This window comes from Aristolochia californica, unplaced genomic scaffold (genome assembly GCF_029961685.1).
Source record: "Aristolochia californica isolate CCGP_79_NKW_82.1479 unplaced genomic scaffold, dmAriCali1.0.hap1 SCAF_4, whole genome shotgun sequence".
NCBI lineage: Eukaryota > Viridiplantae > Streptophyta > Magnoliopsida > Piperales > Aristolochiaceae > Aristolochia > Aristolochia californica.
Genome location: NW_027182103.1, coordinates 40,259,124 through 40,270,223, shown reverse-complemented (window position 1 = coordinate 40,270,223; position 11,100 = coordinate 40,259,124). Strand labels below are relative to the sequence as shown.

General features: G+C 37.6%; 2 protein-coding genes across 3 annotated transcripts; both read right to left on the bottom strand.

Moving 5' to 3' along the window:
- Window positions 1-111: 111 nt before the first annotated feature.
- Window positions 112-4,982, bottom strand: LOC137963334 (ribonuclease 2-like). The gene is made up of 9 exons (XM_068810472.1): window positions 4,696-4,982; window positions 4,545-4,573; window positions 4,070-4,143; window positions 3,864-3,965; window positions 3,740-3,743; window positions 1,981-2,072; window positions 1,044-1,208; window positions 809-884; window positions 112-475 (listed from the first exon to the last, which is right to left on the bottom strand). Exons 1-9 carry the CDS (start codon window positions 4,887-4,889, stop codon window positions 429-431), a joined length of 783 nt encoding a protein of 260 aa, XP_068666573.1. The 5' UTR covers window positions 4,890-4,982; the 3' UTR covers window positions 112-428.
- Window positions 4,983-6,647: 1,665 nt separating this feature from the next.
- LOC137962529 (ribonuclease 2-like) lies at window positions 6,648-10,354 on the bottom strand. 2 transcript variants are annotated; one of them, XR_011115139.1, is made up of 8 exons: window positions 10,147-10,354; window positions 9,556-9,584; window positions 9,375-9,448; window positions 9,169-9,270; window positions 7,986-8,077; window positions 7,607-7,771; window positions 7,405-7,507; window positions 6,648-7,145 (listed from the first exon to the last, which is right to left on the bottom strand). XR_011115139.1 is itself a non-coding variant. In XM_068809436.1 (5 exons), exons 1-5 carry the CDS (start codon window positions 9,074-9,076, stop codon window positions 7,111-7,113), a joined length of 426 nt encoding a protein of 141 aa, XP_068665537.1. In that variant the 5' UTR covers window positions 9,077-9,157; the 3' UTR covers window positions 6,648-7,110. The 2 variants fall into 2 exon arrangements, 1 of the variants encoding a protein (XP_068665537.1); XM_068809436.1 differs by lacking the exons at window positions 9,169-9,270; window positions 9,375-9,448; window positions 9,556-9,584; window positions 10,147-10,354 and adding an exon at window positions 9,046-9,157.
- Between the last annotated feature and the right edge of the window lie 746 nt (window positions 10,355-11,100).

Sequence of the window (11,100 nt, the reverse complement as noted above, 5' to 3'; positions counted from 1 at the left end):
TCATTCTTATCTGTTCTGATATCGAGGATGATGCCTGAGTAGGTCTGGTGCGCGACCACAGTGCTAAGGCAAGCCATTGATGACCTTGACAGCTTGAAATATAGTGAAATGAGAGCCACCTCCAAAGATTACACCAATGGAGTTACCATAAACAATAATAACATCTGCCACAATATTTTTTGCTCACTGCCCAGTTAACTTGTGCTACCCCACCCAAAAATATAAAGAACATGTGTCCCTACCCTACATCTTTTGGTTATTTTTCTCTTTCGAAGGTCTTGATGCAAATGTATTTTTCACAATGAAAGGTATAGGAAAGTAACAAAATTATTTTTGGTAGACAAACCTAATTGCAACATCTGACAGTTTGATATCAATTTGAACACCAAATTCGTATCACTTATTCCTCATAAATGTATTAGAGGACCTTACGTATTTGATGATGACGAAATTATTGCGGTTTCTCCTTCGTCCGCTGCAAATATTGAGGAAACAGGTATGAGTGTCTTATTCAACTTGATATAAAAGTAGGGGCAGTCAAGTGATTGCTTAAAGAAGTTATTTCCTAATTCTCAAGTTTAAGTAAACTCCAGAGATCAACATATCACTGAAGAATCAGAGAACAACTACCAAGCTTTTTTTTTGGCTATTTTTATGCATTTTTAAAGAAAAGAGGCAAGAAAATTGGACGTCTGAAAACAGTTAAAATGAATAATAGATACTTGAAAGAAGTTTATTGGTTAGTATAAGCCCTTACTCGTGTAGATTTGGCAGGGTGAGAAAAAAGAGAACAGATAATGAAACTCACAAATGGGATTGAATTTTGGTAGGCTGATGTATGCTGGACAGGAGCCTTCTGAACTTTCCATATCACAATCCCGAGGCTGAACAAAGCATGAAAAAAAGTTAACAAGAGTAAGTTTGATCTCCTCATAGATGTAATCCTCCAGGCTCCGGCTAACAAAATGTCTGACTGAAAAGTGTAAAAGGAGACTAAAAATCAAAAGTGTTCCATGGCATGGCTACAGAAGGTAGGTCATAACCTTTAAATCCTTGTAAAAGCAGATATGTAATTCTTCCAATGTATCATCTGAGCAAACAAATAAAGGTAATGACCCCACCGCATTTCTAATGGTTGTGGTAATATTTGTCAAAGCATACGTGGTGCCATTACTAGTTGGTGCATATCCGGCATCAATCAAAATTTCCTGTTCCACAAACCAAGCCACAATGAGAAACCAGCAAATAAGAATTCATAAATCTCTCCGAAGTTTTTCTTTCTGTTCTTCCTCTTCCCTAGAACTTCCAAAAGTTTCAAATATTGGTAGACAGTTCCACAGCTGAAACAATACTCCCAACTGTTGACCAACTCTTGGAAGTTTTTACATGGTATGCTAGTCCAGTTTAAATGTCATAGGTACATAGAAGTCTGCTACTTCACAACATGTAGAATTACAAGGTTCTTCCTCCCCCTCTAGGACAAATAAAGTCTAACTTCCCTAAATATTTCCAATTTCTCAGGTTTAGTAATTCTATTAATCATGTTTGCACAGGGCCTTTGCATTTTCTTTCCTCATAAAAATATTCATTTTAAGGCATTATGGATAAAAATAAGTTTATTATTCACTGGGATAAATCTGATCCTTTGCCATACATACATACAAGGGATACTTTAAGAAAGTAAAAGCTTCCTGAATTGGAGAAAGTTGTACAACACTAACTCTGGAATATGTTATGGTATGATTCAAATCTTTGAAGGTCAAGCTCACTATCATCAATTAATTACATAAATAACATAATGTTGTCAAATTTAAGTCTAGATCTGGAAACGAAAAGGCATAATACAGAAAAAGTAACTCACCTTATTGCAAGCAAATACAAATGAAAAGTAATAAACGTTCGTAAACCCTCATGTAAATTTATATCAGGTACATATTTGCAATAAAATTCTGCAGAAATCATATGCTTCTTAATACTGACCGTGAGATTATGTTTAAAATAGAGATCTAGGGTCATGGAAAAGTAGCTGAACTCATCCTCAACTACTGGATAGGAACAAGTTCCATGCTTCTCTGCAAGTAACAAGGCACAAGGAACAAGTCATACGACATATGTGAAGTAGTAATCTTTTCAGAAAGAAAAAGGAAAAGTGAAATAGTAATATAAACTGTTGAAATAAAGATACAGGGTATTTTGGTCATTTGACAATGTCATATAGGTGTCATATTCTTCCAGTATGATAGTTTACATTTCATATACTTGTATTTCAAATTTCATTCCAATCTGCTATGTATGGAGAGAGTTATAGGGATTATCAGGGGCATTTCTGTACTTTCAACTTAAATCACTTAAGTGATATATTTAAGAGGATCAGTCACAACTCCGGAGACTGATCAATGCTGCTTTCACGATTCTCTCTTCTCTCTTGTTTTCTCTTAATATTGCATCTTTATCATGGTAACAGAGCAGTAACATCCATTCTTTGGGGTGTTTTCTTCAAGGCCAAAGTTCTAATCACAGATTTCTCAACCCTAGAGGAAGGAATCCACTTGATTTTGCTACTTGTAGGGAAAAAAGTTCATTTTTTCGCCTTTTTTCTACTGCCTTTACCATTTGGTTGATGACTACTGCTGCTGATTCAGTAGCTACTGTCCCTAACTTTCCCTAGAGGACCCTTGTTGAAGCCCTTTGACTTCCTTAATCTCTATGCAGCCATTACAGGGCATTTGTGATTATAGATTTGCCTGCGTCATCATTCTGCCTGTGGTGTAATGTTGTGTTGTCATATTTGTTGATTTACTTGAAGATAAATTGGTGTATTGCTGCAAGATTTGAAGTGTGGGGCCCAAATGAGCTAATTTTGGGAAATTGAAAGAGATGTTATATTGAGTTAGAGGCTTATTTGGGACATTTTATTGATACCGTTTAAGGCATATTGCTAAGTTTAGATGGCTGATTCCAGCAAACAAGGTGCTGCCATAAGAGTTTGCGGGGTCTTCAATTTTATCCTAGGAGAGTCATTTATCTCATATATATGAACTTTATACCCAGTATTTCAGTATGAAGAGGGCTGACTGATCAATGACTGACAACTTCACTGAGATGAGGAGTGTTCTGCAAGAAATAAGCACTTTTCATCCTTTTCTATGAATGCCAAAAGACATTCGCAAGGAGAAGAATTAGATTAAGGTTGCTCGCTTTCTTGATAGTCTGCAGAATATGATGCCATAAGGGCCCAATTACTAGCCAATGATGACGTAACTACATTGAGTAATACATGCAAAAGGTGTAGTGGCTGGCAAGAGTGAGAATGCATGGCTTCCTAATGCAATGGCTCTCAAACTTCAGTCACCTTATAATAAGGTTGAGAACCGAGGTATAAAGCAAGCTACTTTAAACAAGTATAGTTATACTGTCACTTTTTTTTTCAAGGTGAAAGGAACAGTACTGACAGTTTGACTTCCTTTCTTACAGGAAAAATTGGATTTAGAGAACCTTACCAAGCTAATCTTAAGATTACGAGATATCAATTATAATGTGAATGCTGACCACACCAGTGAACATAAAAAATGATCTCAGCAGAATCTTCAGATGTAATGCAGTATTGTCGAAAAACTCGTGAAAACAAATAATAATAAAAACCTTTTACCACAGTTAAGCCTACTGCATGATAAATTTCATGAAAGAAGAACAACGAAGCACTACATTGTAGAAAGAAGCCAAGGGAGAAGAGATTTACCCCACTGTTCAAGTGTGCCAGCACAAACCATGCAGCAACAACACATGACATGTTATAACTTGGTCATACAAGCAAAGATTTAGTTAAGAAGAAAGCAAAAATAAATTGGCGACTTTGTGATCACCTCATGTGCCCAAAATTGCCCTTCTCCACCATGACAAACTGGGAAAAGATTGCAAGTTAAGAATGGCCAGTATCGCTCCAGAGTCCCAACTAATGAAGTTATCTACAAGGGGAAACAAGCAAACATTATACTGACTGGTAATCACACTCAATTTGTATTCGGTTGTGCAGATTTAAAAAGGAAAAGGTAGGTTCTAAATGCAACACCTTGTTCAAATCAAAATCAGATCCACTACAGCAGGCAGGCCAGCTTCCATCATTGTAATTGGCCCACAATCCATCTTTAATAAAGATAAAATGAACTTGAATGATATTCACATTAAACATACTAGCACAGTCAGCATGTAAGAGAATACAGATCCAACTAAAATTTTCATCAGCATAACCAGATTATAGTAGTTGTGACGAGCCTTTGAGGAAGATGACGATGATGGGGAAAGTAAAAGAGACAAGAACGAAGAAATCAACCCCAGAAGTAACGAAGTAACTACGTTCAGAAAACTTTTTATCCCGCTCATCAGTAAAATTTCAGCTTAGAAGTGCTCTAAATATTCTCAACAGCCTACAATTGATTGAGTTACTGCAATCACTAAAGTCCAATATCTGAACGTCCGCAGGACATTCAGAGTTTGGAACAGGAATACACTATCAAAGATATAAGTGCCACATCAAAACCACTTACGGATTGTAAACTGAGTCAGAGGATATGAGCTGCAAGAAAAATCAAAATCAGTTTAGATAAGTTTCCAACTCATAGAGGGGGGGGGGGGGGGGGGATACATGAAAGCACTGAGTAAATACGAAAATCCGGCCGGAGCGCAAGAACAAATTACCTTTGACAGCAAGCATTTGACTCGCAACAATGAGTGGTCTGCTTACAGATAGTGCCGGGCCATAGTAGCGACAGAACAAAGTAATCAAACTCTTTCTCTGCGTCCCCAAAGCCCTGATGGAAATCGAAGACGAAACAAAACAAAATAAAAACAACTAAAAATGAAAATATGGGTCTTCTCGTTGGGCAGGCCATTGCTCGATTGCAGAGCGATCCACTTTCACTTTTCAGTCTTCACTCAGTAGCTGTAACAGACGATTTGATGGCTTCTTGTACCGCCGCAGAGGAACCAGAGTACGAGGCGTATTTGTCTCCCGTCCTGTCTCCTACTTATACTAAGGGGTGGTTTCGAACCGACCCTGCTGAGAGCGGCTTGGTTCAATTCAATTCCTCGAGCTTGAACCGAGTTCGAGATCTCGCTTAAATTAACGAGCCGAGTTAGATCACAGCCAGGTTTGACTCGCCGGCTGGTTATTTTAACGAGCGGAGATTCAGGAATCAGGGGGATTTGGAAAATTTTTGGGAGTCTGTCTCAGGACTGGAAGAGATGGGGAGGGGTGGCGGCACCGTTCGCCCCTCCGGCCACAGCGCCGGCCGCCCCTAGCTAGTCAGCGTCGCACAGAACCCCCTGATATTCCTTTTCTCTTCTCACGTCGTCGATTTCCCTTCGAAATCGGTCGACCCCGCTACGCGCCGTTTGCCCCTCCGGCCACAGTGTCGATTGCTCCCATCTGCCAGGGCTGCCCCCCCCCCCCCCCCCCGTCTCGGCAGCATCGAGACAACCTAAGTTCAAGGTGGAAAATTATTTTCCCCCTTGGACGCATCGTCCCGCACACGTACGTCGAACTCACACGTGTGAGTTTTGCAAGTGCGGAAATAAAAAAAATTCTTCATCCTATTCGGACTATGTGATACCATCCGCCCCAGCAGCTACCTTACCCTTCCTTCAGACGAAGCAATTCCGTCTGCCTCTAGTGTTGCTGCTCTTCCATCGGACGAGGCAATTCTGCCCACACTAACCGTTTTCAGTGCCATTGCTCTGCCACCTGACGATGAAGTAATTTTAATATTTTTAACGACATTATTTTTTTATCTGACAATAACTAATTTTATTTTTTTGTTTTTCTCATAGGTGCAGATTTTGCTCCTATAGGGACGTATATTATTTTCTAGCATGAAGAGAAACAATTATAATTTGTAAATTTATAATGAATTTATAGATTTTATTTGGGTGATTGGAAATTGATAGTGGTATTTCATTTAATTTTGTTGTGTTTGATTATTGCATGGAGTTTATTCATAATGTTATGCAGTGTATGGAGTGTATAGACAATTTCGTAGAGTGTTTATGGAATGTATAGACAATTTTATGGAGTGTTTATGTAGGTATTATGCATATAGATTATACCTAATTGTAAGTAGAGGTCATGCCGAATTTTATACAGGTATTTTATACACATATTTTATACATAGATTATGCCCAATTTTAAGTAGAGGTCATACTCAATCTTATACATGTATTATATATATAGGTTATGCCCAATTTTATGTAAAGGTCATGCCCAATTTTATGTAAAATGTATGCATAATTTTATATACAATTTGTTTGATATATATTTTTTGAAAAATTTTAAATGTATGTTGAAGCTCTAACTCGGCTCGAACTCGGTTAAAATTTTTGGGTTCGAGTTCGATAACAATTTTAGGCCAGTCTTGAACTCAAGTTCGAAATATTTAAATCAAGCTCGGCTCGAACATAGGTAAGTTCAAGTAACTGCCTTATATCTCTGCCACATCTACGTGGAGTTCATCATGCTAGTTCTATTAAAAAAAATTCGAACTCTGGTTTTTCTCCGTTTGATTCGAACACACCCATGGGTGTAAGAAATAATGAATCAAATGACATCAGATCCCAGACAAAATGACGCTGAATAAACACAATTTATTAGTACAAAGATTTTGTCACAAGCGAATATTCAGCTCAAGCGTACCATTCTGAAACGATCATGGACAATGAGCTTTTCAAGACCGGTTTAATTACATAGCCTTTCAGTTTTACACTGGTAATCGCCAAATGCTTGCCATTACATTAGCCGTAAGAGAAGCCAGAAAGCTTCAATTATATGACCGCTGGAGCTCCGCATTTACACCTTCAAGCGCTGAACTGAATGGCAAAAGCTAAACGTAAGAAGATGGTTTATTTGCACAAACACCAAAGACCATCTAATCATCACAGATGAATATAAAGCTCTACAACGGCGCTTTTTGAAATAACCATGGAAACTGAGCACTGAAGATCAGTTTCATAAATTGGTGATTTGGTATAATTATCTGATTACAGGAACTTTCAATTTAAAGACTAATGTCATCAGATGGTTCTTATTAAAGTCGCTGCAGTACGAGAAGTCTGAAAGCTTCAGGAGTATGACCGCCGGAGTTCCGAATTTACACCTTCAAGCACATAAGAGAATGGCAAAGCCAAATGTAAGCAGATGACACTAAAAATCTTAACTATAACAAGAAAAAAGTTATTTTTAAATAACTAGATAAATGAGGAACCATTCAGAATGCAAAAGTGGTAGTCCAAGTTAACAAAAGAAAATGGATCCTTTAGATAGCTAATGGGGTTCTTGAAGTTGATTGCAGATAAACCTCAAAGCCACTCGGTAGGGATTTTGACGACAATTACTCCTCAGAAGATGAAACTTACGATGACTTGGCTTGTACTCTGGTAAACTGATGTATCTAGGGCATGAGCTTCTTGAACCAATCATGTTCTCTTGAGCAATAGACAGAACTCCACAATCCCGTGGCTGGAAGAACGTTTTACAAAGATTAGGTTCAAAATCCAAGTAACATAAACAAAAACTGCTTGATTATGGGTTTTCAAACGAGAAGAACTTTATTCTAACCGTGAAATCTTTATGGAAGCATATCCGGAGTTCTTCCACAGCACCATGAGAACAAACCAGTAAGGGCAATGACCCCACAGCTCTCTTTATGGTAGCAACAATGTCTCCCAAAGGATAATGTTCACCATTACTTGTTGGTCCATACCCAGAATCATTCAAAATTTTCTGGTTTGCAGATAAAGGAGACACAATCAAGAAAAATACAAGGTAATCATCATAAATATCTAATCTACCTTGGAGTTCCGGCATTTTTATTTTAAATCATATTCAACATGGCTAATTAGGAAGAGATGATTCACTTTTGAAAAGTCAAGAAACTGCATTGATTTAGAACGAAGTATCCAGAACTAATGGATGTTCATCAATACTTTATACTGACCGTGATATTATATTTGAAGTAGAGATCAAAGGCTGTCTTGAAGTAGTCGTACTCATCCTTAATTACTGGATATGAACAGGTCCCATGCTTTTCTGCAAGAATTAATTGCACAGTAAGAAAGATCAGGACGAAGCAGTTTTATACCAAAACAAAGCAGCACCAAAAATATCTAACACATGTCAGTCCTTACCTCATGGAAATTCATCTTTTACCCTATTGCATAAACCTTAAATGACAACTATTATTACCCAACTAAAAAGAATAGCTCACAAATACCTAGAGATGGCATTCAGACGGGTTTCACAGGGAACCCATCCCAGCCCACCCTGCTAAATAAGGGGATGGGGTCCTACATTTTCTCCAAGGGGTCAGGACACAATGAATCCCAAATCTCCACACGGATTAGGGTTGAGGATAGGATTTTCCATCTTTACCCCATGGAAACCAGTTCCCACGGCAATATATGCCACACTATATACCTTTTATAATCAATATACTTTTTAAACCTTTTTTTAATGCTCAAAATAGTCATGTATTAAAGAATTACACATTTTTTATTACAATAAACACCTTTTTTTAATGAACATAATTTTTTTGTTGAAAAGCAGGTATGAGAGAGTCTTATATGACTCTCACAACAAGAAGTCTCATAGAGCAATAATTAATATGACAGAATTTTACAAGAGTCTCATGGGAGGAAGTCTCACAGAAATGTCTCAATTAAAAGGAATTTTAGTTATTTTAATCTTCTATTTATGTTCAGTTATATAATTATTCTAGGATTTATCTTTAGGAGTTAGAAGACTTTGGGTGTAACTGGGATATGGGTAGTTTAATTGTAATCTGATTTCACTTGTTTCCTCTATTATAAATAGAGGCTCATTTTACTCAGTTATTAAACAAGTTAGTGAATTATTTCCTTCTCCTAACATTCAACATGGTATCAGAGAAGGGGTCTGTGAGTTTTTAATGAATAAATGATATTAAAATTTCAAGATTTTTTTTCCTATAATGGACCCAAAAAAAAACAACCACATCCAAATCAAGAAAGAAGCCATACCCCACTGTACTTGTAAATCCAGCCAAACCATGCATATAACAGACACAAGAAGAACATGTTATCAGGGTTGAGTCAGTTAATAGAGAAACAAAGGGAAATACAGAACATCAATGTGGTCACCACCTCATGTGCCCAAAACAATCCCTTCCCACCATGGCAGTTTGATATGGAACTGCAGGTTAAGGATGGCCAGTACTTGTTGAGTATCTCAATGAATGGCTTGATCTAAAATGAATAAAGCACACAAGAATTAGAGATGATATTAAAGCCAGTGACTCGTGCAGAAAAGGCAGTGGGCTACAACGAGATTGTTCAAATGCCAAATGCACCTTATGTATGTCAAATTCTGATCCACTGCAGCATGCAGGCCAGGTTCCATCATCATAATTAGCCCAAAGACCATCTTTTATACAGAAATTTACAACAGAAACAATGATTTGGCGATCTGTTAGATCATTCCAAGGTTTTAATAAACACGAGAACATCTCATAGACACTGGATTACACTCACGTATTGTAAATTCTGAAGTAGCAGCAGAGCTGCAAAAATAAAGTAAAGATAAATGCTAAGTCAGTTTTATTTTCGTAACATTAAACGGCATCAGCAGTATCAATGGGGTAAATAAAGTCCAAAAAAAAAAAAAAAACCAATCCAGCTAAGTGTCATGGGGCAAAGTAAACAAAGAGATGGAAAACTAACTGGCAGAAACCAAATTAAATGTTTTATCACCACCAACGTAAATTCGTACAGTACCAACTCAGAACTCGAAGAGAAGAAAATGGAAATTATTGAATTAAAAAAGCACCGAAAAAACAATATTGAAATAAAAGAATGATCTTTTAAAGAAGTCTAACAGACAAAATTTAACTACTCACCTGACGTGAAACAGATTAAAAGAAAAGCAAACAGGACTTTATATATCTATCCATCTTCGAACAACAAATCTAACAATCTCTGCGATCAACCAGCAAGTGAGAAACGGCTTCTGGTTTTAGACCCAAATATCGAATCGAATAAAAAGGAAAGAACAATCGTTCTCAGAAATAATAAAAACAGCTGACAAAACACGAAAAGAATGACAAAAGAGTTGTTCAGTCATGCCTTTTGCAGCATCCATTGGAGGGACAGCAATGCCGGGTTCTCTGACAGAGCGTACCGGGCCATAGAAACGCTAGAAGAAAATAATCGAACTCTCTCTGCTCTTCGCTGAAGGTATGATGGCACAGTGAAAGCATAAAAAAGAAAGCAATTAGTGTGGAGATGGCTCTAGACGCCGCCATCTCTGCAGCCGTCTTCTTCGCCTGTTTCGATTTGGTCCTCCTTTTTAAAGAAAGTAAAAAGCGGTCCTCGTCGGATAACTAATAATTAATCTGGGTGTCCCATCCGCGTCTCCACCAACCGCCCCCTCTGCCGCTACCCGTCAGAGTTCAGAAAAAGCGGTAAACGGATTCGACTCTTCGAACATCCGGATAGTCGGGTTCGAAGATAAGATTAAGAGATATTTCGTCAAATTCGGAACCGGGTAACCAATTCCTAAATGACTACGCGGGTACAGAATCTGCCGTAAGATCCAATGAAACATTTGCTGTCGAGGTGTACATTTCTTCCACGGAAAGTTCTTGAGAGCCCTTGCTCTATCACCATCAAGGAGACCGGATAGAATTTGATTTTCTTTTCTGTTTTTAAGAGTTTTGTTATGTACAGGATAAGTGTTTGGTTTCCGGGCTGATTTTTAGGTAGTATTAATTAGATATTTAATATTTAATATCAGAACTATTATTTAATTTGAATCCCGAAAGGAGTGACCTAACCCTAAAGTAAATCGTTGCTAAAGTATCGCTAAAGTGAATCGTTGCTAAAGTGGGCCAAAGGAGTTTGTTTGAACATTAGCTCGTAAGAGCTTAAGGGTAACCTCTTTCTCCAAGGGATATGTAATACTATAATCCTGGATTAAGTATTTAAATTTACGTTATTTACCAGACCAGTCTTTTGGATACTATTGGTTAAATACAATTCCAAACAGACCATTAGTGTAAACATCACGAAACGAACACA

Bases quoted from the DNA above. Each gene is read 5' to 3' on its own strand.
- LOC137962529 (XM_068809436.1), bottom strand. From the start codon at position 9,076: ATGGTTTGGCTGGATTTACAAGTACAGTGGG. The intron at 8,078-9,045 runs GTATGGCTTCTT...TAATTCTTGCAG, and splicing joins GGATTTACAAGTACAGTGGG to AAAAGCATGGGACCTGTTCA. The intron at 7,508-7,606 runs GTTAGAATAAAG...ACGTTCTTCCAG, and splicing joins GCTTCCATAAAGATTTCACG to CCACGGGATTGTGGAGTTCT.
- LOC137963334 (XM_068810472.1), bottom strand. From the start codon at position 4,889: ATGGCCTGCCCAACGAGAAGACCCATATTTTCATTTTTAGTTGTTTTT. The intron at 4,574-4,695 runs GTAATTTGTTCT...TTTTTCTTGCAG, and splicing joins TCAAATGCTTGCTGTCAAAG to CTCATATCCTCTGACTCAGT. The intron at 476-808 runs GTGAGTTTCATT...CAATATTTGCAG, and splicing joins ACCAAAATTCAATCCCATTT to CGGACGAAGGAGAAACCGCA.